The following is a 27,479-nucleotide window of genomic DNA, read 5'->3' on the forward strand; positions in this document are numbered from 1 at the left end:
ACTTCATCCTGGCTTGTAATGCAAATACTCCAAAATGTTAATTATTGCACAAGCTATCATCTGCAATGGGCTTTGCCTCTCCACGCTATCATTTTGCAATGTGTTCCACCTCCCCAAATCACCATTCCTTGGTGATTCCCAAGGCTGTCAAAAAAGAAGTAGAAAGGAGCTTCTGGAAGCCTAAAGTCTGCCCATTTGCACATTATCTTTGTCTCACCTATTCAAAAGAGGCTTTCCTGTACGTCTTCCTATCTGATGAGTTATGAGGAGGAAGCTAAACTGTGGGGCAGACAGTCTAGGAGCACTTCTTGGTGTTCTCAAGACTTGGCAAATGGAGGATAGGCTCGAGAAAGCGATGTCATGTCCACACCAAATGCTCAAGGGGGCCTCAGCATGCTGAAATCCCCATGTGCTCCTTTGGTGCTTCTGCTTTACCACACATGCAGTTAGGAGTGGGCTGTTTCAGTAACAGATTTCATTCATTACGATTTGGGGTTTTCCTTTACATTGAAGGTACATCTGCCCATTAGATATGTCCAAAATTATGACAGATAAGCGTAACTAGGGCCTTGATCCTATCTGGAGCTTATGGTGGTGGATCTCATGATGGTGGCAGGGGTGGATCGGGGGAGATTTGGGGCAAGGAGCAGACTGGGCAGGGGGTGGTTTGAGGGTGGGAGGGGAAGGAACTCCTCAGCAGCCATGCATGCCAAGTTCCTATCCCCTTTTCTCGGCCCAACATGCCTCCAGTTCTCCTCAGACTTATGTGACCACTCCCAGGCCATCTGCTTGCTCTCTGCCATAGCATACAGCATGTATTCCAACAGCAGCTTTGCCTACTATGGACGGGTGGGGGATAAGATTGGGTTGTAAGAGCAACAGAAGCTGTGCAAGAGAGCTCTGTAGTACCAGTTCACTTCACTGGGGAAGACTTTGGAAGAGTGTCCACAAAAAGGAGGTGAATGAGTATTTTCTGTTGTTCTTGAGAGTCATATAGAACCCATGCAGCTTTAGTGTCATCTAACCATGCATGCAAGATTTGAAAATATTGCAATTCATGAGCATGCTAACACTGGTTATTTTGCAGACCAAGCTCAATCAAGATTTCAATGTAAGAGCATCAGGCCAGGGAAAAGGAACTATGACTGTGGTGACTGTGTATAATGCAAAGATACAGGAGGTGGCAGCTCAGTGCAACAATTTTGACCTGCAGGTGTCTGTTGAACCAGTCCAGCTACGTAAGTCTGCGTGATGGGCTTAGATTTGCTGTGAATGTATATGTATGCAGGGCAGGTGTTCTTGACAATGTTCATTTCAAATACATTCTTAAATAATATGGACTGTGGCAGGCCATATTCATGACCAGTCCAGTCCTGGTCTATAAGAAAATACAAGAAAAAAAATAAAATAAAAATAAAATTCAAGAAAAAAAAATACAGGTTTATTTTTGCAAAGGTTCAGTTCTCAGAACTCATGTAGATGGCAAAAATCATGTTAAAGTAAATCAATTTAAGAAGTAAATGGCCCTTTCATTAGGCAATCAGCCTTGCTGACCTTTGTGATGTAAAGACAGCGTCATTATGCAGACTATCCATCAATCAGTCTCTCTCCAGGCGAGAGAGTGAAAGGCTTCACTGAGCCAGCAACCCCTCCCTTCACCCAGAGCACAGCACTAAGAAAGAATGCAAAGTGATTATCATACTTTCATATGCTCAGGGAGGAGGGAGGGGTGGCTTACCTTGGAGTGAAGCTGTTCTAAATGCTTGGAGAGAGAATGTTTGATGGATTGTCAGCTAACTGCCCTTTTCGCATTAACAATTGTTAAACAAAATTTTTTCTTTAATTTAAAGGACCCTTCTCATTGTGTTGAGTGAAAAATCCATAGAAAATTAGCTTATACCTGTAAAAACATTATTTATTTAAAAGAAAAAAGAATAAACAACGAGAGGAAATAAACAATTTAGGGCACATTACACAGTTTTAATTTATAGAGGCAAAGGTCTTTTAAGGCTTCAGATCTAAGCAATCATTGACCCACCAAGTCTAACACACTTTACAAGCAATGCATTCCAGCCCACCAGGGGCCAATAAATATCCTGAGATTGGGAAAATAGAAATTGCCCTTTTTCTGGGCAATGGAGAGGATGGATGAAACTTTTCTCATATTCTCATAGAATGATTTAGGGCCCAATTCTGTGGTCAACCTGTACTACCAAAACTTGCTTTCCAGTAGCAAGTAGTAGTTACTGCAGGTGCCAATATGTTAGCAGTGGGGAGGGGGAGGTTTGGGGGCATTCCAAAGTGGGGAGGGGAGAATGGGAAGCAGGTCAGAGGGAGAGGATCTTGGTGGCAAATGCACACATCAGATTCATATGGGCTATTTATTAGCCCACACCACCCTGTTTCTCTCCACGAACTTATGCCAGTTTTAAAGCTGGCATGGGTCTCAGGAGACCCATAGACCATCAGTAAATTTAATATTTTACATAACTCTGGCAGGCCTTCTGATTGCGCTCCCCCCATTGGATGCAGATGCACCAATGTTGGAGGATAGGATTGGGAAGTTAACATGTTACTCTTCTTCCAAACCCTCTTATAGATTCACACTGTATTGATTGTATACAGACTGATTCTTTTCCCCTTCTTCCAACTATGTGTAGATAATAAGGATGTGAAAGGAGCCTTGGGAGCAGTCAAGATCAAAATCTGTGCCAGGTGAGAATGCTTGACTTATAAAGATAACCCTGACTCATTCCTTGGGGTTCAGATGAACGACAGAAGCTAATCATTGCTTAGTCAATATTATCTAAAGATATATCTAGTTTCAGTGGTTATCATTTGAGGATGATTTGATTCAGATTTGTGGGGCAGTTGAGCATTCCCCATGTCTGTGTTGGTAAGAAGGAACACATCTGAAACCAAAAAGTGTGTTCTTCTGTCCCTGTTTCTAGGTATCTTGGCAATGTTAATGCCACCATGTCAATCATTGATGTGTCCATGCTCACTGGTTTTGCACCAGCTACGGAAGATCTTAACAGGGTAGGTGAGCCCTATTTAATGCTGGAAATGGCTGTTTAAGTTGTCCTTCAAGGGCCAGACAATCACCACAGTCAATGAAAACTTTTGATCATAAGATTTGATGGACAAAAGGATAAACTTAAAATTAGTTTAAACATGGATACCAACAATTCAGTTTGGTGTAGCAAATAAATAGCATCCCCAGCCAGTTCCTTTTGAAGATTTGTTTGCCAAATATGACACCCTTTTCTTATTTAGGATTAAACAAACAATTACTATAGAGTGTAATAAGCAGAGATGGAGAGGACCCTGCCCGGGGTGTCATAAGAGGTTGGTCACTCACTGAGAGCCCATGTTCATTAGAAGGTCCACCTGACCAGGCTGACCCCTGAACTCTCAGTGACAGTGGAAATGCCCAGTGTAGCATCATAGAGAGGGCAGGAGGCACCACTGGGAGACCAGTGCAGGGCCCTGCTCTCAGCAACGTGGTACTGGCACTGCCCTGCTCCATGGACCCAATGAGATAACACGGAGGCAATCTTGTAAATCTGAAAGGAATAGCCACATTATGGAATCATCTCAATATGATGCTATATCATGTTGTTGTGACACACAAAAGCAGTTACCCTTTGACAGAATCCAAATATGCACATTATCTGATGTCCTGAACAACCAATTCTGCTTAGAGATGTGCAAAACCATCTGATAAATTTTGCAAATACAATCAGAACTCTCTTTGCTTCTCTGATCATTTCCAAGAGGTTCAACTCCACAAATTCACCTGAATTTCAGCTAAGATAAAATTTGGTTGCAATGTAGGCATGCATAGAATTTCAGTCATCTTACTGAAATTCCACGTACTGCTTTCAGACTCCTTTAGATGCCTTTCCTAAGAAGGCATCTCCAAAAGTACTTGAAATACTGCTTTCTGTGAAATTCAAAGTTTTGCAGCTCTGCTCCTAAAGGATTGATCGCTTGTGTAATCTGCAAGAGGTGAGGCTAACAATGTCACTTGTTTGATCTTTCTTTGTTTAGCTTTCTAAAGGAGTTGACCGATTTATCTCCAAATTTGAAGTTGACAACCCCATGTCTGAGAGAGGGAATGTTGTCATCTACTTGGACAAGGTAAAGAAATGTGGAGTTGCGTGGCACAGCCAAGTGTGGCTTGAAACCTATATGGCTGGGTCAGAAGTGATATGACACTGGAGTGTATTAAGAGAAGTTTTATATGAGCTGAGGAGGGTGGAAAGTGTATACTGAATTCTCATAAGCTGAAGCTCATCCCCTCCCTGAGACTGAGAAAAGATCCTGAAAGGCTTTCCCCCCCCCCCTGTGTTCTCATCCATCCCTGTTACCGAGCACCTAATTGAATGATAACTTCCTCAAAATCATACAGGGAGTTTTTGAGCAACCATTTCTCCAGTGGAAAGCTAGCATTCCAAGATTTGTCTTCTCTTTTCCCATCTCAGGTCTCTCACACACAGAATGAATGTTTGCAATTCAAAGCTTACCAGTATTTTGAAGTGGGTCTCATTCAACCAGCAGCGGTCAAAGTGTACAGCTATTATAATCTAGGTAATGACAACTTCAGCTTCTCCTGGGAGCTCAAACAAAGTACAAGATCAAATAGCATACTTTGCAAACTTGATTGAGTTCCCAAACCTATTTTTAGTCCCATTTTATGTACGCAAAACTAGAAACTGCAGTGTGGGCAGGGTGGTATGGCCCTTCAAACAAGCTACCCTGCTTGATTCTGAGGGCTGTCCCTCCAGGATCCCTTGCTGGTTTCTTTCCATTGCAGAAGTTCAGGTTGATGTGACACTAATGTTCCTTGGGAGAAATAGGTCACCCACCCATGTGGGTCACCCAACCACAACTCTGTGATTCCTAAGGCCCTCCCTTTGCGATGTCTTCCTAAAGAATTAAACTAGTAAGCTAAAATAGACTGGTTGAAACATCTTTTTTCATTCTTCCTTTCAGATGAGCAGTGCATCAAGTTCTACCATCCAGACAAAGCAAGTGGCCTCCTCAATAAGTTATGTCATGGCGACGTTTGCCGGTGTGCAGAAGGTAAGAAGGGTGAAGAGATGCTGCTTCAGCACTTAAACTGAGATTTGCTTGTGCCTACACGGAGCTTGTGCCACCGTGGAATTTGTGATATCTTGTTCTAAAGGACTTAATCCAGATAACATTTATGATATGTAGACATTTGTGATACGTATATAGGGTTGCTACTTTTCTACCTTTGCAAACTATGGGCAGCCATTCACTTTGTCTTGGCTAATTCAGAACACAGTTCAGTCCTGGGTACCCAGTTGTTCTTTTTATTTATTTTATTTCAGATTTTGAAAACGTTTCTTATTTTATCAAACAAATCTTTGAAAAGATTTCTTATCTTGTAGCTAAGCACAGGGTGCTTCCCTTTGTAGCAGTGGAAATGCCATGCAAAAGAGCAGCAGTAAGAACAGCAGTATTACATATTTATAAAACACCTTATGGCCTAATCCTATCTGCTAATTTATGGCGGAAAAACAGTATGAAGAGCACTTCGCATTAAAAGCCTTCAACGCCGCCAGAATATACAAACCACCTTTACTATGAAAGAAACTAATAATGGCTTGCGAAGAGGCTTTAGCAATAGAACGAGCCATATAGCAATGGCGCGTAGATGCTAAATTATGCGAAAATAAAATGCCCAAATATTTAACTGTTTTAACCTGTTCTATCATTTGACCATTGAATCTCCACTCACTTGGTCTCCAGGACCTACCGACCATAATTTTTGATTTGGCATATTTAATTTGTAGCTTATTGGAGCAGAAAAATTCAATACACTTGCTGATTAAAACGTTTTAGCCCCAGATGAGAGCGAGATAAGATAACTGCATCATCAGCATAGAGTAGAATTGGGACCTGCAAGTCCCTCAATCTGGGGGGATGACCATCAACAGTAGCCAGAGAAGGTGCCAACAGGGTGGTATAGGTAGGTCCGAAGCTGACCTTCCAAGTGCTATCAAGAGTCTGCTTTGACCCTGCCTGACTCAAAACCTGGCAGCCCCAGTATCAGTCTGATACCGCTAGAGATAATGAAGGACTTCCAGGGAGAGTTTTCTTTCTTCTTCATCTGCCCTCTCTGTGCTTTTCTCCCAAAGAAAACTGCTTCTGGTCCAACAATACAAAGGTTCCCTTCGATGTGCAGATACGAATTGCAGAAGCCTGTGATCCACGAGTTGATTATGGTAGGTCTGGTTTAGATTGTTGAATCCTGTAAATGAGAGAGGGGCTGTGGCAGCACTCAGTTAATGGTCAGCACTCAGTGCACAAAATCCACTAGTTTGCGCAGCTGCTTAACACTATTCATTGCAAAGGGTGCAGTGACAAGCTGCTGCCACTCAAAATTCATCCATTCTGTGGGCACTGCATTGCAGCTTTTTGGCATATGAACCATAACAACTCATGTCTTCTAGAATTACATTTGGAACATTGAGCAAGTTTATCAGTGCCAAAATGCAATTGGATTTTCACCACTTGATCAGGAGCTGAGGCTTTCATGGGATAAAGTTACCATCTCATCCAATATTTTTTTCTGTCTTTAAGTGTACAAGACCAAGCTAATTCGAATAGAAGAAGAAAACGGTTATGACAACTACATCATGCAAGTGCTCGAAGTCATTAAAGCAGGTAAAAAATTCTCCCTGAATTCTCCAGCATATTGCTTCAAGGTTGAAAGGTTGAAAGGTGGCCAGCCTTTCAACTTTAGGGTACCTGGACATTTAGCAATTGTGAGGAGGAGGATTTCAGCAGGAGGGAATTTCAGCAGGTGCAGTTTGTCAGATGAGAAGGACAATGTCTATGTTGTCATTTATTGAATTAGTCATTTATCAAATGAGTCTAGTAACTCATTTATTGAGTTACTAATAAAAGTAATTAAAGAAAATATTAAAATTAGGATTGATAAATTTTTACAGCCCAACCTTATGCATGTCTAATGTAAGCACCGTGTTCAATGAGACTTTGAACAGGAAAATGTACATAGGATTAGTTTCCTTTTAACCTATAATTGGATTAAACATAAATAAATCCAAATCTTATTAGAACCTCCAGTAAAGGTGTTTTTTTTTAGTTATTGAAAGACACATATCATTTAAAAATAAAACAAGAGCTGCCATGCATTGCTAGTTGGAAAGGCCATCACTGATATTCCGCAATATTGTACAGGTGTATATGAGCCTATGTACAAGTAGAAGGTGCATTTTTTTCTTGTTGAGCTGTTAGCTTGCCACACACAACAAGCAACACACAACCTTCAAAATCTGGCACCGATATCCTCTTCCACCCTCTTCCCATACTTAAAGTGAGCTTCCTTACTTCTTGTAGTAAGTTGAAGATGAACCATACTTATTATTTTTAAACCTCTTGCAAGCTTGTTAGATTAAATGTTTGTGCAGTTCGCTTAAAAAGCAAAACACTGCCACTCTGTTTTTGAACTTCTGTAAGTTCAAAGACTCCTCAGGTGAGGGTGGAGAAGCAGCTTTGTGATAAAGGCTTTGTGAAAAAGCTTCTTTTGAAGCTACCAGGGGTAAAACATGCATTGTCAAAACAAGCCTACCCTTCAGTTTCCATCCCACTGATTCAACCTCTCCCCCCACCTTTTCAAATGTGGTATTAGTTAACTGATCTGCCAGTTAGCCCAGTCACAGCCTGGATTCAAATGTTCCTTAATGTTTGACCTGATTTCTCCAGGTAGTGACAAGACTGTACAAGACAAAAGCCGCAAGTTTACCAGTCACACAAAATGCAGACAATCTCTGAATCTGAAGCAGAACAAAGACTACCTGGTTTGGGGTGTCAACAATGACATGTGGCCTGCAAAGAACGAGTAGGTGTTCTTTTTCATTTGTTTCTTAGATAGATACTCTGCTTTCCCACCATCAGGTCTTCAAAGCACTTTAGTAAGCTGGAGAATCCTCAGTGGCCACCTCCATAGGTTTCTTGTGTGTGACCTTGTGGTTATCACTAACTTCTTAGGATATACATGGGGCTATGAAATCTCTTAACCACAAAACAAAGCCCCCTTTACACAACATTGGAGTGATGTGGTTGCCACCACCACTGAAGGTACTTCCATATCTCTCTAGAAATGTGAGAGATACTTTCATTGACGTGACTTGGATTTACAGCATAATAATTGCTCCCCACAACAAGCACATGAAATGCTGAAGTGTGAATTGTAAGCATGTTTTCCTAGATACACAGCCCTGACCAATTGCAATTCCTAGTACATGCAAGGTCTATGTATGAAACACATGATGTCCCTAATGTGTCATGTATTTGTTGCAGAAAACGCTGGTGTAAAACCTGTAACCTGGCAGAATTCACAACTGCTGCATGACACATGAAGCAATTTATACTCTAAGTCTCCACTTTAAAATTGCTGCTCTCTCTTTCAGCCCGAAGTTTTGGACATTGTTTCTGCTCCCTAAAGCAGTCTCATTTCTATCTCGATTGTATTTAGGATGGCTTGAACCTACAACTTTTTGGGTTACACCTCCCTGGGTGTTCATTTGGTTCTAAAATACTCTGGCCAAGGTCCATTAGAGGGATCTTTATTCTCTTTCATTTTTTTTTCCATAATCTGATGAGAGGAACTGAGGTCAGTGTACGTAGCCCGTAGCCCGTTCCTCCCTAACACCCGAGGCTAATCAAGTTACTGGTGGAGCTAAGAATCCAAAAGGACTAAACTTATTTTCCCCTTTCAGTATCAACTACCTAATTACCAAGGACACCTGGATTGAAAAATGGCCAAATAACGAAGAATGTGAAGAGGAAGAATTCCAGACCTTGTGCAATGACTTCATTGAGTTCTCCAATTCACTGAGCATCTTGGGCTGCCACCAGTAACTACAGAACCCTTGTCTGCAGCAAACAACTTGCATTAAGAAGTATTTGAGTCATATTTAGAAGGCACTTTCCCTCCTGAAATTCCAGCTTCCTATAACTTTTACTCCGCTTTTCCCCTCTGCCCCCAATTGTTTATACAGTATACAAAATAAAGGACTGATTCTTACGGTGATGCAGTATGAATTATTGACAGAAAACCTTATATTTTAATGCTTTTTCATTTTAAAAACTAAGGACCTCTATTAAGGAGCACTGATTGGTCTGGGAGGATATACCTGCGTAATACTTGATAAGCCAAGTGTCTATGGGCTCAGTCAATACCTGGATAGGAGACCCCTGTAAGCTTCAGTGAGCCTCTCCAAGCATTCAATAGGAAGACTGGGAAGACTGGGAAGCATTCAATAGGAAGACTTGTATAAGTATAATAAATCACAAAAATTTGTGGGGTGCAACTGATGGGCACCCACAACAGGAATTTTCAGAACATGTCATATGTGCAAGGGAAGGTTTTTACTGAGTCATATGTGTGAGGGAAGCTGTGAAAAAGTCTTCCATACTAGAGCGCTCTGTCTCATCACCTAAGATTCTGTAAATGTTACATCAAAGCCTCAAAAACCACACAGCAAAATTATCAAATCTATGAAGGGCTGAAATGGAATTATCCACTTTTGTGATTACTTTGTGCAAGTGCAGAAAGACGCCTCCAGTTTTCAGAGAATGTTGACACATTTTTCTCTGTTGTTTGCCCATGTATTCAGAAAAAAAAAATAAACTTTTAATTTTGGGGGGAGAAGGAAGTGGAATATTAGGGGAAACTGCCTGAAATATCACCAAGGGCTCACACAGAATTACACTAGAAGCAGGCCCCCTCACAATTGTGGTTACAAGTGTGAAAAGTCTTTGTGGAGCGAAGACTAGCATGGGGAGGGGTACAAATTGGGACTATATCATAGGGGAGGTTCTGATCTGAATTGCACACCCCTGACTACTATTCCCCCAGGAGAAAAGCTCATTTTGGCACCAGCTACCAAGCATCCAAATGTCCACAAAGAGAACCCAATTCCTAGGAGGGCTGCATTCCATCTCAATTGCCCTACTAGTTTCCTCACTTAAAACTAATAGCAAACCTTTCTGTGCAAGCACTAGAAAAGAAGCGCGACAAGCAGCCATATGGAATACTGGAGGAGGAGCCATATGGAATACTAAGGGCTCAATCCAGTGCTATGCGCACTGGTATACTGTTTTACTGTGGATCCAGCACTGGAGCTAGTCCAACATGAGCTAGTCCAACTAGGTCAACTCCAGTGTTCTTGTTCGGACTGCTGAGCAGCAGAGAGGTGAGGGGATGGGGGAAAGCGAGAAGCGTTTCGGGGTGGGTGGAGAGCGGGGGAAGGCATGGTGGAACGGGAGGGGGGGGCCAGGACTGGCAGAGCTCAGGATCCAGAGCCCCATCCCAACACAGGACTCCTTGATTCTGTGCCTGCTAAAGAGCCACTGCAGAAGTAAATAACCCCATTGCGGGGCTACAAATGTCCCCTTCCTCCGAAAAGCTGCTGGTGGCTGCCCAGCACGCTCAGAATGCTGTGGCAGTCATTTTGGTGCTGTGGGAGCCCCGTGTGCCGGGTAGCTCAGGGTTGGGCTGCCTGAGAACACAAAGCAGGAAGCTTCCTGCTTCCTTTTAACATTCTGGTTGTTCCCCCCTCCAGTGTTTTCCTGCTTCTCGCATTCCTCTTCTAGCATTCTAGAGCAGGCTGCAAAGGAAGAGTCAGGATAATTGACACCAGAGTAAAGGAAGACAAATAAGTGTGGAGAGGTATGAAGAACCATGGATAAGTGGTCCTATCCAACTTTCTAGCACAATATCCTAATCCTATCCAACTTTCTAGCACCAGTGCAACCGCAATGTAGCCCTGGGGTAAGGGCACAAACGTTCCCAAAACTTAAGGAGACCTCTGTGACTGCACCCCCAACACAGGAAGCAGTGCTTACCCCATAGGCACAGCAGCACCAACAATGGAAATTGGATAGGATTGGGCTGTGAATCCACAGTGGATACTGGGAGATGCCTGTATTGTCATGCTTGGTAGTTAACTCTCCAGTTGATTAAATGTGTGTTGGCAACCTTCAGTCTCGAAATATTTATATAAAATGAGGATAGGCCTCCAGAAATAAAAATATTTAGAAATATTTATTTATTTAGAAATAAAATATTTTAAAAAACACTGGAATTTTAAACCAAGGCTCTTAAAAGTAATCCAAAACATCCGCTGTCCTTTAGAGCTAAATCCTGAATGGTTCTGAATATGATAGAGATAAATGTATCCTCTTAAAGGCTCAATTATATAATTTGCAAACCACAACAAAGTATGAGTCAACCAAAGCAAGTGCTTTCTCCACCAAAGCTCATTTTGGTGAGCATACAAAGCTTTCTCCATACAAAGGCTTGCAAAGATTTGGAACACTGCTTTAACCAAATACAAACAGCACAGGGCCATCAAAAACAGGTGAGTGAGTCGTGTGGGAAAGTCCATTTATTTTGCCCAACATATTCTGATTAAAATCTTCATCAGGTGCATTGTAGAAGGAAGGCACTAGTTCTCCAGAAACTCTGTTCCAAAAATGTTTTTTATGCCTCTGTACTGCACCTAATGAATTGACTAAAGTTCTTGGGTAGAATAAATGGATCCATCTACATTATGTGGGAAAGTGGTGGGAGGAAAGATGGACAATGCCTGTGCCATTGCTGATTTTCTCATTAAGGAACCTGAGGTTTCCCCAGAACCCCACATGGAAACCACTGGACTATAGAAATACACAGCTTATTTCTCTACTGAAACATGCAACACTTTCAAAAGGATCTTGGTAGCATAGGGAGAAAGTGAGAAAGCATTTTCTTGCAGAGACTTCACTTCTGCAACACTTCCTCTGAGTTAAAGATACTTGCAGCACAAGTCTACTCAGAAGTGAGTTCAGTGGGACTTTTTCCCAGGTAAGCGTATATAGGATCACAGCCTTTGTCAGTTTCATTGTTGAAACTATACCACACAATGCTAAACATACTTACATTTGAACACAATTTATTTCTGTAATACATGGGATTACACCATTGCTGACTTCAGCCCCTATTGATACCAGCAACAAGGACGAAATTTAAACAGTCAGGTACAATTAGTCACCACCTAAATGTTCTGTGAGAAAATGGTTAGAAAATTACAGTATTTCCTACAGTGGTTCCTCTTACTAGCCCCCATTTCTTGATGAAGACTTGAAATGCAAAAGGAATACCTGCCGGTTTGATAACATGCTGAATATCCATAGGGATCAGCTCTGTTGCTAGCTAATCAACAAGTTGCAACAGAAACTAAAAGGGAAGACTTCAGTAGCACATGCAAAGGACCGCATGCCTTTTCTGTTGGGTTTTATAGAGAGGTAAAATTTAATCTGTTGCTTTTCCTAGGTTCTACATTTCCACAAAAAGTTTCTGAAAACCATTTTTAACAAGTAAAATGTTCTAAAGAAAGATTCCTCTTGCAGCTTTTTGTTCTTTGACTTTTCTGGGAAACATTCTGCCTCCTCAAGGTCTGAGGTCCTCTCAGGTCTGCCTCCTCTGAGGTCTGAATTCTGTAGACTTACAGAATTAGAAAGGTAACCAATATACCAGATGATTATACCAAACCAACTGTGGCTTGTCAGAACCCCTGACCTACCTGCAGCCAAAAATGTTTCTTTCCATGGGTTTAGTTTCCACTGAGTATGGGGACAGATGAGCAGGTGGAACGCCTGGCTGGAACAAAGACAGGCCTCAGCCCAGCCCCCCACTTGTACCTTTTCTCTTAATAGCAATATGCGTGGGAGTAAAAGGCTCCACTGTTCAAACAGAAAGACATATGCACCCACCCAGGAAAGGACCAAGAGGAGTGGCTTCCCTCAAGGAAGTCCCAGCCCACCAAGGCAAGCCTTATAGACCTAGAGTGTAGAGAGGCCATTTGGGTAAGACTGTGGTTTCCTCCCTAGGGATGTGGGCGTTGCACTCTCATCTAGAAAACTCAGGCTGCAGAAAAGCAACAGGCCTCTTTGCTCAGCAACTCTTTTACTCAGCGCAAGGAGCATCCCCTTTGCAATCCATTGAGGAACCGCATAATGGAAGCAAGGGCAGAATGTCCATCCGTTTTCGTGGTGGATGTGCCACAGCGGGATGTCCCCTTCGTGCCACCTGTGCGGAGAAGTCTGAAGGCATGGTCGTGTGGCCAGCTGATCCTGGGGATTCTGATGCTGCTGACAATGGCTGGTTTAGGCATCCAAGGCTATTTCCTGATCCTCTTCCGCAAGGAACTGGACAAAGCTACAACACAGGTCAAAAGTAGTCCATAAGGGGAGTGGGAAGTGAACCAGACAATGAGAATGAACAAATGCTAGAGATCCTGTCACCACATGTGCATTTCAGGATGGGCAGCTTTTTTCATCTCTATAGCCAGGATATTATGCATGCTTGACTGTTATGTAGTATTGTGGAATGGCATAGGTTTGTGCTACTGAATTCATTTACTTGTGCTCAGCACAGCATGTGTGTCACAAGGGCTGTGGGTACAAATAGATTTTTTAGAATCCTTTTCCACTGGAGGATGGTCTTCAAGATATAAAGTGTTATTTCAAATGGAAATAGAGTTATTTCTTAATTACAGGTATACATAATACGCAGACTTTCCTACAGTTAAGCTGAAGAATTTTAATATAAAAACCAACTGTAGTTTTTATTTAAGATAAGGAAGCTAAACTTAAAAAATAAATCCGCACTCTTCGGTTTATTGTGTGTACCTGGCTGTGAATTGTATAAAGATGTCACCATTTTTCTTGACTCTTTCTTCTTGTGCCTGTCATGTGGAAATAGTGCAAAGTGAAACTTTTCAGGCATGAAGGTGGAGAAGCTACTTTATTTCTGTGTGTCAAGCTGCTGTTACAAGCAAAGCAATAGTGACAAAGGTGGCAACATTTGCTAGCTCTGGATCTTGAGCTCAACCTGGGCAATGCATCTTCATTGGGTTTCCTTCACCTGAGAGAAGTAGGGCATGCAAACAGAGCATTCTCATATGCTGTGTCTAGTCTCCATGAGTGCCTTATTTATACAAGAGAATGGTGAGAAACGGTGGTGCCATGGGGTGGCAAGTTTCAGCAAATGCCAGATTTTGCCACCCTCTGGAGCCAGACTTGGTGGCAACTGGTAGCAATTTTAATTGATTGCAAATGGTGGTTTTCTACTCTCTCTGGATAGATCATTTGATCTATAAAGTGATATGTATTCATATGTTTTCATATATATGTATTCATATGTTATGTTCAGGTAGAACTCCAAGTTCACTCAGCACAATGGGGTATGCACTGCATCTTGTGGTAGGGGGGCAATCACAGAAGTAGGTAAGGGAATGTTTGTTCCCTTTCCTTGGGGTTGCATTGCTGCAGCACCGGCACTGGAAAGTTGGATAGGATTGGACCCTTAGATATTATTTTTATTGGGAAAACGTGTACATATTTTGACAAGATCATTCCAATTGTGTTTGCTGCCATTTCATTATTTGCATTCTAAGGAAATAATGAGGGCACTGAAAGCAAGTTCCTAAATTATTTGATTTTGTCTGTAAATCACATTGTGAACATTTTTGTAGAAAAGTGGTTTATTATTATTATTATTATTGATGATGATGATGATGTATTCTAATGACTGTGCTGCAGACACAAAGGTCATGTCTGAAAAGGTCATGTAAATGTGTCTGAAGTTAGAGAAAAAGACTGTTGCCCCAATGTAAGCTGTCACATTTTGACATTCTAAATTCTCTGGGATCAGCGCAGCACAAATGTGTGGCATGCAAAGAACAAGGAAAGAGATTGGGAATAGAGCCTTAATTATGTTCCCCACATGGAGGCCTCTGATAGAAGACACTCAGAGTTTGCATGTGGACAAATGATGCTAACACAAAGCAGTGAGTGACTGCAAATAACTACACTTGCATGTATCTAGGGAATCTAGGGCGTAATTAATCAGGAAGTTCTGCTGTGTAAGAGCCCAATCCTGTGGTCCGCACCACGCCTCCTCTGTGGTTGCGAAACGGGAAACGGGGGCATGGTTGAGGGGCGTGGGGGGGCGTTCCTGGAGGTGGGGGAGAGGTGGGTCCATGGAGCCGAGCTCCGCAGGATCCAGGGCGCTCAGGCAGGGCTGCTTGCCCTACATGAGCGCCTTCAGTTTAGCGGTGACCAAACAGTCGCCGCTAAGGTGAGTAATCCCGTTGCGGGACTGCTTCCCTTACTCGGGGGAAGGGGACAAACGTCCCCTTTGCCCGAGGAGCCTCCCACAGTAGTGCAGGAGGCTCTGGATCCGGCGGGAGCCCTTTGTGGAGCCGCCAGTTCCTGCAGCTCTGGGAAGCTCAGGATTGGGCTGCCCGTCTCACTGAAATAAATGCACTAAACTACGTGTGTATGTGAGACTTCCATTCACTTTGCAATGAATTATACCTGGTCTTTCAAAAAGCTACGAGACATTCACAGTTTTACTATTACATACTGGTTTTCAAAAAGTAGTTCATAAAGCAGTGTATCTAGCAAATTTAATTTCTGTGGACATTGACAGATTGCCTCCCCACCCTACTTGGCTGTGCCAAACTGTGATAGAATTTTCTACATATACTGTCTCCACTACAGAGAATTCATTAGCGGCACAATCCTACGCATGGCTACTTGGAAGCTGGTCGCACTAAATCCAACCAGGCTTTTTTTCTTTAATAGCCCCCAAATGCCTGTTGAAGAGAAGTAGAGGAGGGAGTGTGGGAGGCAAAGGATTCAGGTTATGTTTCAAACTTGGGTTTGTCTGTCACTAATGTTTGTCTGTCACTAATGTCCTGTGCATTGATGGAAATTGGAATGAATTCTGCAGAAGGATATTTAACATAAAACTGTGGCAGAGCTGAGGCTTTGGGTGTGAATGAGGTGCAGTGGACTGACTTCTGGGTTTCTTTGTTTAGGAAAATGTTGAAGCAACCCATGAGAAACTAATACAAGGTAAGCTTGACTTGCTCACTATCTTCTTCCTAATTTAAGAGATGCAGAATCAACTTAGTGCACAGAGCTAGCTGCAATGGATGAGTCACCAGACTGCACCTCTTTAGATAAACTTTTTGTAGGAGAAATCCATCTGCCACTGCAACCAGATATGCGATGTGAACCCCAAGAGATCCAGGATAGTATAGTGGTTTGGGACCTGGAAGAGCCAGTTTTAACTCCCTGCTCAGCTGTGAAGTTTCCTGTGTGACCTTGGGCCAATTGCGCGCGCGCATGCTCTCTCTCTCTCTCTCTCTCTCTCTCTCTCTCTCTCAGCCTCACCTACCCCACAAGGTTGTTGAGAGTACCCTCAACTGTGCTCAAATCTCTGCGCAGGTGTGAAGCTTACTCAAGCAAGTAACACTTTTTGGCAAGACACTTTTTGGCTAAGTCGAAGCCAAAACATCCTAAATTGGCCTACACCATATCCAGCACAGGTTAGGAGGTGGAAGGAGCTTATGTCCTCTTACCCTTAGAAATGCCCCAGCCACTGCAATGGGGCTATTCGGATCTATGCCAGCGTAACATCCAAGCTGCTCAATGTAATGCTCAGGTGGGATGTTTGGATCTGGCCTAAGTGCTGGAGGCTTGTCTCACCCCCTTCCCAGGCCTGGTCCTCCCTTCCTCCTCCTGCCCCAACTCGCCCTCCCCTGCCCACCTCAACCCCCATGCCGGCCCCCCTCTAGTGGAGCAACCTTACAGGGTCTAGGTTTCATTGAGGCTAGATGTGGCCTCCACAGACAGGTATGTGTCCTTATACAACCCCAACCATCTCTCCTAGAAGTGCAAATGTGCCTTAAGGCATGTTTGCAACAATCCTGGGCCAGTGCAAGAGATTTTCGCTGGCTGACGTGTTTGATTTGTGCTCTAAGATTCCAAACCATCTTGATGTCTGAGCCAGGAATGCTCTAAGATGGCACCATGCTTGCATGCACAATTTTGAGGCATCCTGTAGCAGTGGATGAGAGGATGGTACCAATGTAGAGATGTCTTCTCTGCCCGCTGCCCCAGGCTGCCAGAGAAGGAGGAAATTGATGGTGCCAAAGGCAGATGGATGGGCATTTAGTTGAAGAGGGGGCTTTCAGGCTTCTGAAAGATTCTCACTATTCTTATTGCTTCCAATGTGTTAACAGTTAAGAATGTATATGCATTTGTGCACTCATGGACAAATGATGGACAAATGCCTTGTTGGCTCAGCCAGACCCAGCTTCACCTTGTCCAACTTCTTGGAAGAGGGCTGTCATTGTTCTTTCTGATGTGCTTTTAGTGATAGCCTGTCAAGCAGAAATTCAGCAGACAAAAGTGCAGCTTTTTCCAACACTGAACCTTGAAGCAAGGAATGGCTGATACATCTGCTGAACTTTCTGTATAAGTGGCTCACAAAGGCAGGGAAAGCCCTATTAGGGGATAAAAAAGCTGCCAGCCTTGCCTAGGAAGAGTAAGGGGGATTTCTGGGCAAGGCAGACAAGCCAGGCAGACTTCCTAGGGTACCACAATTCCAGAGACATTTACCTCTGCCTTAAGGAGCCCTGGGTTGTACTTTTTACAGCACAATCCTATGCATGTCTACACAGAAGAAATAAAACCCACTGTTTTCAATTGGTCTAACTCCCAGTTAAGTGTGTACAACTCACATTTATCTAGGAGTAAGTCCTTTTGAGTGCAGTGAAACTTCCAAGTAAACACATATAGGATTTTACAGCAAGTCAGTTGTAGCTCCTCAGCATTCCAGGGATTGTGACAGAGAGCTTTCTGATCTCTACTAGCTTCCCAAAGTACAGATTCCTTCCCTTTGTAAACAAAAGGCGGTAAAGAGAAGAGAGAGATTAAAAATAATGAACACTATCCTACTCAGTTCTTCATCCTCTAATGTGCTATTGTTTTAGCATGTGGAGGGTGGTGGAATAGTTTTGATTCATCCAGGGGAGCAAAAATTAATGCCACCCATTGAGGGATCCTCCTGAGGACGCCCCCACTTTCCCCACCCTGCCCCTTGAGGCTACACTTCCTCTGGTTATAGCCTGCAATATCAATGTTTCTTCTCTGTAGGGCAGGGGTCGGCAACCTTAAACACTCAAAGAGCCATTTGGACCCATTTTCCGGAGGGAAAAAACCTCAGGAGCCACAAAACCCTTTTGACATCTAAAATGAAGATAATACTGCATATATAGTTTTGTGGGTTTTTTTTACCTTTATGCTCTTATAGGTCCCATTTTTATAATGTAGCCCCCTCTTGTAGCTTTTAGTTAGTTTTGTCATACATTCTTGTCCTGTGTTTTCAGGTGCCTGGTCCTCTATGGTGTTTTGCCTGATTCCAAGGCCATTCTCTGCCTGGAGAATTATGCCCACTTTTAGCAAATTAGCCCCCCTTCTCTCCCCCCCCCCAGTTCTACCCTGTAGTCCTGCTGGACCCCACCTCCAGGATAGCTCGCCTGTTCAACCTGCAGAGGTTCTCTCTCCTGCCAGCAGCCTCCCACCACTACAGCAGCCCCTTGGTCTAAGGAGCTTGGTCTAAGGAGCTAAGGTCTAAGCAGGTCTTGGGCACAGCAGCCACACTTCAAGCTCCAGTGTCTCCAGCAGTTAGTCACAAAGTCAGTCAGAGTATCCAGGGCAGAGTCCAAAGTCAATAAGCCAAGTCACAGTCCAAGATCAGATTCCAAAGTAAGTCAGTCAAATCAGTCAGAGTCTCCAAGTCAAAGTCAATAAACTCAGTCTCCTCTCCTACCTCCAATCTGCACTCCTTCTACAACCCACACCCCTTTCCTCAGGTGCCTCTTATATCCCTGAGGGCCATATTGCCTTCAAGTGGCTGCAGCTGTGCAGTACACTCTGCTGGATGCCCAGGCCTTTCCCTTAAAGGGGCCACTGCTGACACCACATGCTACCAGATCTTCCAGGATTCCAATACATATGGAATGTTATTACATCTGCTTATCTTACATGGATACTAAAGAACTCCCCCCACCTTCCAGAGGCACCCTGCTGGAAGGAAAAAAGGACACAGACTCCAGAGGTGGGGAAGAGAAGAAGGGGGGCAGCCACAGGCCAGCTTCTGCCCTGCCTCACTCAGGTTGCAACCCTCTCCACACTATCCTGGGAGTAAGCCCCATTGGCTACAATGGGACTTCTGAGCAGACAAGTTGGTTGCAGTCCTCAGCAGACTCAGGTTGCAGTCCTCTCCACACTTTCCTGGGAGGAAGCCTCACTGACTACTTGTGAGTAGACCTGCATAGGAGGGGGCTGAGGCTGCAGCTCTCCACACCTTCCTGGGAGGAAGCCCCACTGACTACAGTGGGGCTTACTTGTGAGTAGACCTGCACAGGAGGAGGCTGAGGCTACAGCCCTCCACACCTTCCTGGGAGTAGCCCAGGGACTACATAGGGGCTTACTCTTGAACAGACCTGCACGGGCTCCCACTCACCTGTCCTTGCGCTTGGCTTTGAGCAGCCTCCATCCCAGGCACCCTTTCCTGGGAGTAAGCTTCATCTGCTGTAATGGGGCTTACTACTGAGTAGACACACAGGATGTCTCCTCTGCTGTGGAGGAAAAGCCTCTCCTTGCAATGGCTGAGGAGGAGGGCAGCTCAGGATTGGCTGATGGTCAGCCAGTGAAGGGCCCTGAGCCATTCCAACAGAAAAAGCCAGGAGCCTGCTGGATGCTGATTGGCTGATTGGCTGAGCCTGCTGTAGAGTTGGGGAAGGGAAAAACAGGGAGCTTAAGCCTGCAGAGCAGGCAAAATTGAAAAGGGAAACCAATGTGGGGCAGGTGGGGGTGAAGGGAAGCAGCCTGCCCTCCCAGCACAGGTGCCTCCTGTTAACCCCTTTGCCACTTTCACCGTTAGGAGCCGCAGCAGACAGCTGAAAGAGCCGCAGGTTGCCAACCCCTGCTGTAGGGGAATGCTGCATAATCCATTAGTGGAATTAATGACACCCCAGAGAGGTCTGTGTGACACCCACTAGCTTCTGGTGTGTGTGTTTGTGGCAAAATGTGGCAACAAGATGAATGCACATTTAAAAGGCCAGTGGAAATTCTGAAGTCATGTACATCATATGTGCCAGCATAGCGTAGCATGAGAATGAAGGCTACTGAAGCCAAAGTTCATCATTAACACCAGTGGTAATATGATCCTTCTCTTGCCTTGTGCCTCCATGCAGTGGTGTCCTTCACATGAGACAAAGAAGGTGAGGTGGTTCTCTCAGGTGATGGATTTGGGGGTTCCATTAAGAGAAGCAGGAAGGACAGATCTGACTTTGGGGGCCACAGTCCACAGTCCACTGGAAAATTCTTCTGCACAAGCCATATTGAATTGAGCAGAAGCTGTGGAGCAAGTTAGCATTCATGTGCCACTTGCATTCCTAGAGGCCCATGAAGACACAGTTCTTAGTGAGTTGGGTCCATGTGAATTAGCAGAAGGAGGGGGCAGCCTTTGAATTTCCACCTGAGGCACCAGATCTGCCCGGGCTTCAATAACTTGAAACAATAACTGTTTTCCATCGCTGCACCCAGACCTCTCAAGGGCTATCCAGTGCTCTGAAGGTGCTCTAACAAGAAGATGGTGTGCTACTTTACCCAATGTTGGTTGCCTTCTTTAGGATAACAGCTGTTGGTGAATATCCTAGATTTAATGTACAAGACTGGCTATCAGGGATGAGATGTGGTGGCAGGTGAGGCAAGACTGTCCCACTGGAGTTCTTTGAAAAGTGCTGCCAGCACCATGCTCCAGCTAATGTTCAGAGTGTTTGCATGATCACAGCCCTGGTGTTGGCAATGACAGTTTTTGAAGAACCCCAGTGGGGCGACCCTGCCTTACCTGCTGTCAACACACTACATGTTGCTGCTGGATATGACGGTTCTAATTGTATTTGAACCCTTGGTGTGCTTCTGTCTTGGGATGCAACCCTATGCACACTTTCCTGGGAGTAAGTCCGATTGAACACAAGGGAACCTGCTTCTGGGTTGACATGCATAGGATTGCACTGTTCATTCAGCTGTTGAGAAAGGGATCTCATAGATCTCACACCCTCTTGATTCATGATTCTCTTAGTAGCCACTTACAGGCTCTTGTCTACAAATGCCTGGCCTGGTTAATAACAATTTTCAGGACATTGTTCTGGGCTTGGAGACCTTTTGTTTGTAAAGGAGAAAGGTAGGATATAAATCTGTTAAAATATGCACTATTTTAAAACAAAAACAAAATAAACCTTGAGCTGCTTGAGCTGAAACTGGTCACAGAGAAGCCATGCTACCTAAGAAGGTGACAGGAAAGGAGTTAAATATTCTTAAAAGCAATACATTCTCTGTTAAAGACATCCACATTCTGTGATGAGAAAACTGAGGTTTTTGCAGGTATAAGTCTGCAATCTTATACACATTTCCCTGGGGATAAGTCCCACTGAAGACACTGGGTCTTACTTCTGAGCAGCCATGGACAGGCTTGCGCTGTTAGTGCAAAAATGCATCATTTCTCTGACATTGCGAACTACCTAATCCCTAAGATCTCAAACTACCTAAGATCTCAAACTTTTAGCACTGGGACCCACTTTTTAGAATGAGAATGAGACACACCAGAAGTGATTTCATGACCAGAAGTGACATCATTAAGCAGGAAATTTTTTTAATAATCCTAGACTGCAAACCTACCCACATCCAGGAGAAAGTCCCATTTACTATCATTGTTAAAAGCATATACATAGTAGCCTGCAGTAGCATAGCAGGGGGTACCGGGTGGGTGGGGGCAACAACTTGCAGGCAACAGCACCTGTGTGCAACAATTGGGCTGCTGCCGGCAGCCCTGCCAGTACCAGGTACTCCAGAGGGAAGAGGGGCGAAACTGCATGTTGCCCCTCCCTGCAGCTGAGATGGAAGGTAGTCTAGCTCCTCGCTTCCGGCCCTCTCCCCCTCCCGCAGCTGAGATGCTGGCGATGGGCACAGACCTCCTTGGAGTCTTCCTTTCATGCACCTGCCAGCCCTCACTCCCTCCGTGATTTCCACCACCTGTCTTGCTCAACATGCTGGCCCTGGAGCCCTATTTGGCTTAAATAGCAAGAGAGAGCCTTGGGGAGCTGGGCAGAGCAGGTCAGTGCTTGTTTGTGTTTAGAGAGGGAGGAAGAAGTGTGTTGGTGGAGGAGGGGGCTGCTAGATGCTGATCAGGACACTGGGGGTGTGTGTGAGTGTTTGTGTGTGACAGAGAGATCCCCCCATAGGCAGGCATAGCCCCCCCAGAGACCCTTGTGGAGCCCAGCCTGAACTGAGGACTTGTGCAGCGGGACCAGTTGTTTACCACTCCCCCACCCTGCCGCTGCCTATTCTCCTCTACTCCTCACAGTCCTCTCGCTACTTGACTGCCCCCTTATCTCTCCTCCTGGCTGCCTTTCTCTTCTCCTGGCAAGGCTGCAGCAGCCCAATTGTCTCCACAAACTAAGCCAGTAGGGCTTGCTCCTGAGTAGACATGCAAGGAGATTGGGCTCTGAGGCTGCAATCCTCTCCTCACTTTCCTGGGAGTAAGCCCCATTGACTAGACTGGGCTTGCTTCCAAGTAGACAGGCAGAGGATTGGGCTCCAAGGCTGCAATCCTCTCCCCACTTTCCTGGGAGTAAGCCCCATTGACTAGACTGGGCTTGCTTCCAAGTAGACAGGCAGAGGATTGGGCTCCAAGGCTGCAATCTTCTCCCCACTTTCCTGGGAGTAAGCCACATTTAGTACACTGGGCTTGCTCTGAGTTGGCTGACTGTGATAGGAACCTGACATGTGCAGGAACCTGAAGAGGGTAGCAAGGGAGGCACAGCAACCTGTGAGGCAAGTTGCAGCAGCAGGCTTGGCCTCATCATTTATTCACATAATTCCTCAATTCCACTTCCTAAAGGTAAGCTGCTGGCTGTTATGATTGTCTCCAGTCAATCTCCAGTCACTTGTCTCCAGTCAACGTGCAGTCCCCTCCTGCATATCTCAAACTGTGTAAGACTGCAATCCTACCTTACTTCACCTACCAGGGAGTAAGCCCCATTGAACACATTGGGACTTACTTTTGAGTAGACATGAATAGATTATGCTGTAAAAGTGCAATAACTTTTCAACAAGTGTTTGCTATTTTAAAATATTAGCTAAAATTTCTCACTCACTTTAACAAATAAAAAGACCCGACGTAGTTAATTAAATTTGGTGTCATTGCTGGAAGGGGGCTACAGAATTTTTTTTGCACTGGGCAGCAACTTGGTTAGCTATGCCACTGGTAGCCTGTTAAAAGTACAGAACATTTCCCCAATACAGTCACATACCATGGTAGCATCAATATATTAAAAATAATTAATTTCAACAACTTTTAATGGTATAATAAAAGTTATTACGGCATACATAAATAAATGACAGAGATACAAAACAACAAATAAAACAAAACAAAACATAGAAACGAGGCCACAGGAAAATGCTCACCCAAATACACAATTCAGAGCTACCAAACACTGTTAAAGGTAAGGACTTTTGCTAGAAACTTGGCCACTAGAGTCATAATTTCTTGCGAGAAGTCGTGTAAAAGGAACGCAACAAGAAGGTGAGGGGGGCCGGAATAACTTGAAAGAACAGGGCCCAAGATAGAACAGCGAAGTTTACTGAGCGCAGGGCAAACACAAAGATGGGTAACAGAATCAGGCTCAATACCACACCAGTTACAGCGCCTTTGATTGAAGGGAACCAGGGAGTAGTGGCCACTCAACACCACTGAGGGGAAAATATTGAACTGGGCTAACATAAAAGCCCTCCACTCAGAGGATTCACAAGGCGCTGGAAATAGGAATGCCCATTAGCAAAGGCAGGAAAAATTCTGTAATAAGTGGGGGAACATACCCGGTTAAAGTTGGAAAAGAGCCATAAACGTTCGGACTCCCAGAGCTAATTTAGAAATACAGTGCGCAGACCAAGAGGATATTAAAAATAAAATATTGAAATGAACGGGGACCCACCTGAAATTGGTTTGTGACCCAACTAGTGGGTCCCAACCCACAATTTGAGAAACACTGACCTAATCTAGTCTGCAACCTTCTCTTTTTCTATAATTTATTAGGGGTTTGCTATAGGGAAGGGCAAGAAGAGTACTGAAATCCTGGAAATATGATATTTAGCAACTTTTCTGGCTTCTATTATTTAATGGCTTCAGCATTGCCCACTTATTCCAACAAGCTCATCTTTACATCATAAGGGCTAGAAATTTGCTTTAAAAGAAAAAAAAATGCAATCTGAGATTCTCAGGAAAAAGACCCCATGCCACATTTCCTTTTCTTCCACAACAGCATAGACACAGCTTGATAATCTTAGCCTGCCTTCCAAATGAGTTACTTTATGTTGCTTTCAGATGCCTGTGGACAAGAAAACAGCTCACAAAACTTAATTTTTTTCCTTATTTTTAACAGGTCACAGACCTGAAACAGAGAAGCCTGCTGCTCACTTGATAGGTAAGAGAGTACCATTATTTAGCCAAATTCTATGCTTTGTCACTTTTTCCAAGATGTTGAATGCAGTTGGAGCTAGCTGACAATCACCTTGGTGTAGTTATTAATAGCAAGCACCACTGGGGCAAGGGCAGGTTCATGGCTGGTCCATCCATGAGACCAGCTGATGCATCAGTGGCAGGCTGTGAAGGGTCCAAGAGGGTGCAGGATTTGGATTATCTTTCACCCTGAGTCTGCTGCCTTCACCAGTGCCTCCCTCCAACTTGCCACCAATGATCCATGGTACTTCTTGTTTTATTTCCAGGGACAGTGTGTTTCTGCTGTTCCTGTAAATACATCTGGAAGTCCGACACTTCCAGGTCTGACATGGAACATGGTAACGGTTTGTGGGATATTTTTATTTTGTTTGAACTGCAGAGGTGGCAGACCAGAGGTGGCAACAGATGGCATTCCTGGTTTTCGTGCCGCTGGCCACAATGCTGGGAAGAGGGATAGGCCCAAATCCTAACCCACTTTCCAGCACTGGCATAGCTGTGCCAATGGGACATGTGCTGCATCTTGCAGTTGGGGGGCACTCATGGAGGCTCCTCAAAGTAAGGGAATGTTTGTTTCCTTACCTAGGCGCTGCATTGCTCTTATAATATTGGTGCTGGAAAGTGGGTAAGGACTGCACCCTTAGATGTGTCCCAGCCTGGAGAAGGCAATGCATCTCTGATATGGTGTGGGGGGATGTGTGTATGTGATACTGTCATGATGATTGTATGCACAAGTTTTAGAAGTGTCCTATCTCTGAAGCCAGATGCAAGGGAGTGGCAACAGGATACAGGTATCTTGTTGTCTTCATTCCAGCCTGAGGCATCTGGTGGATTATTGTATGATACAGGAAGCTGGACTAGAGGGGCGCTTCTTAACTTGATCCAGCAGGGCTCTTCTTATATTATTTTTAGTTTCAATTCCATGTGAAAGGAGTAGGATATATAAGAAGAGCCCCGCTTGATCAGGCCCATCTAGTCCAGCTTCCTATATCTCGCAGTGGCTGTCTGTGTGCCTCAGATCACACAAGAAACCTGCATCCTGGTGCCACTCCCTTGCATTCTGAGGTATTCATTCATTGCATTCATACCTGACATTCTGAGATAGCCTACTTCTAAAATCAAGAAGTGGCTTATACCCATCATGGCTTGTAACCTGTGAGGGACTTTTCCTCCCAAAATCTGTCCAATCCTCTTTAAAAGGCATCTAGGCCAGACACCATTACCACATCCTGTGGCAAGGCATTCCATAGACTGGAGTTCCAATTATATGAAAGGAGTTCTATAATTATATATGGAATATAATTCCATAATTATAATATAATATATATAATTATATGATAGGAGTTCCATAATTCCAATTATATTATAGGAGTTCCAATTATATGATCGGTAAAAAAAGTTTTCTTTTTTCTGTTCTAACTTTCCCAACAATCATTTTTAGTGGATCTCACCTTGTTCTGGTGTTGTGTGAGAGGGAAGAGAATATCCCTCTATCCACTCTCCTCATCCCCTGCATAATTTTGTATGTCTTAATCATACCTCAGGTACCTTTTTTCTAGAATGAAGAGCCCCAAATGCTGTAGTCTTTCATCTTAAGGGAGGCCCAGTAATAATTTTGGTCGCTCTCTTCTGCATCTTTTCAATTTCCACTATATTTGTGCACCTTTCCTCACCCTGCCCAAACCAATGCTTGACCATGCAGGTTGTTGTGTTTTCAAGGTGCTTCCTTCACTGAGGCCGGGAGTAGCACTTTGCAGTGGGAGCACAGTGGAAGCGTTTCTGGAGGGGGACCCTTTCTCCAGGACATGAGCTACAAGGAGGGCTCCTTGATCTGTAACAAGTCTGGACATTACTACATCTACTCAAAGCTCTGCTTGGGGAATCCCAACTGCTCGGATGTGCAGCCAAAGAGCATGCTGGTCACCCACATCATTTACAAGAGAACTCCTGGGTACCCAAGAGAAAGACCATTGCTGACCAACAGCATCCCCTACTGCAACTGGAAAGGCAATACTTTGTGGTGGCACAACAGCTTCCTAGCTGGGGTGGTGCAGCTAAAGGAGAAAGAGGAAATATATGTCAAGGTGTCAGAGACACAGCTGGTGAGGGTCAGAGATGGGACGAGGTCATATTTTGGCACCTTCATGATCTAAAGAAGTTTTGGGCTGTGAACAGACTTGAGCAATGACAATGTCTTCCTCTTTATACTGCTGAAATGCTATTAGTATACAATGGTATACACTGCTTCAGTACATGGACAACTAGTCAAATATAATGAATGAAAGAGGAGGTCTGCTGTAGGGGGCACTGCCTTTCTTATTCCTTTTTTTGCAGGTGGGAAAGAAGAACTTGGGATATGTTTGCTGTATGGTTGGCACACCAACCAAAGTAGATAATAAAAAAAATAAGAAAATAGTGGGTTTTCCTACGGGGTTGGGTAGCATTGCATTTTTGTTAGTCTTGAAGAGCTATACGAGTGATTATCTGGATGAAATCACATCCTTTTATGTAATGCAAAAATAATCCTAATAATAATTAGAGTGTTACTCATTGTGAATGTTGCCCAACACTGCGCACAACAGTCACACATAATTAAATGTGCCTCTCTTGTCACACCAGCCCTTCCAGGGGCTAGTTTTGTATCTCCAGATTACAGTCTGAAGTGCTGCAAAACTCTTCAAAACCAGTTTGGCTAAAAACAATGGTGGGACGAACATGCTTGCAGATGTCTGAAAAGTTGCAGCCTTGGAGACAGAGATGGATCATTTTTAAATCCGGAATGCAATCTGGAACCTGGCGCAATCCGGAATGCATGTCTATAGCTCCACTAGCACTATGTTGCCCAGTTAAGGAGGTTCTTGTGCTGAAGACCATGACTCATTACTGCAAAGGACAGTAGAGATGAAGCTGGTTTTGAATGACAACTGCACAGCCTTTTGACTAAGTCATGGGGTCTGCAGGCACTGCTTTGCAGTCAACCTTGGAGCCCAGCAAACAA

The 27,479-nt window shown here is 44.1% G+C and overlaps 2 protein-coding genes across 3 annotated transcripts in view; both read left to right on the forward strand.

Moving 5' to 3' along the window:
• The window catches only part of C3 (complement C3), a 48,369-nt gene extending 39,333 nt beyond the window's left edge, over positions 1–9,036 (forward strand). The window contains exons 31-41 of one of the 2 annotated variants that reach the window (XM_066617712.1): positions 1,088–1,228; positions 2,600–2,608; positions 2,669–2,715; positions 2,952–3,039; positions 4,054–4,143; positions 4,488–4,593; positions 4,999–5,088; positions 6,171–6,257; positions 6,616–6,699; positions 7,762–7,897; positions 8,778–9,036. In XM_066617712.1, the coding sequence (XP_066473809.1) occupies positions 1,088–1,228; positions 2,600–2,608; positions 2,669–2,715; positions 2,952–3,039; positions 4,054–4,143; positions 4,488–4,593; positions 4,999–5,088; positions 6,171–6,257; positions 6,616–6,699; positions 7,762–7,897; positions 8,778–8,919 (1,020 nt within the window). In that variant the 3' untranslated portion in view covers positions 8,920–9,036. Of the gene's footprint in view, positions 1–1,087; positions 1,239–2,599; positions 2,609–2,660; positions 2,716–2,951; positions 3,040–4,053; positions 4,144–4,487; positions 4,594–4,998; positions 5,089–6,170; positions 6,258–6,615; positions 6,700–7,761; positions 7,898–8,777 lie in introns of both variants that reach the window. The other variant, XM_066617713.1, reaches the window with a different exon arrangement.
• A 3,899-nt stretch (positions 9,037–12,935) lies between these two features.
• Positions 12,936–26,634, forward strand: TNFSF14 (TNF superfamily member 14). Its single transcript, XM_066613356.1, is given in 5 exon segments — positions 12,936–12,961; positions 12,963–13,272; positions 15,930–15,966; positions 24,408–24,449; positions 26,201–26,634. Coding segments are annotated over 5 exon segments (849 nt in total).
• Positions 26,635–27,479: the final 845 nt, after the last annotated feature.

This window comes from Tiliqua scincoides, chromosome 2, assembly GCF_035046505.1.
Source record: "Tiliqua scincoides isolate rTilSci1 chromosome 2, rTilSci1.hap2, whole genome shotgun sequence".
Taxonomy (NCBI): Eukaryota; Metazoa; Chordata; class Lepidosauria; order Squamata; family Scincidae; genus Tiliqua; species Tiliqua scincoides.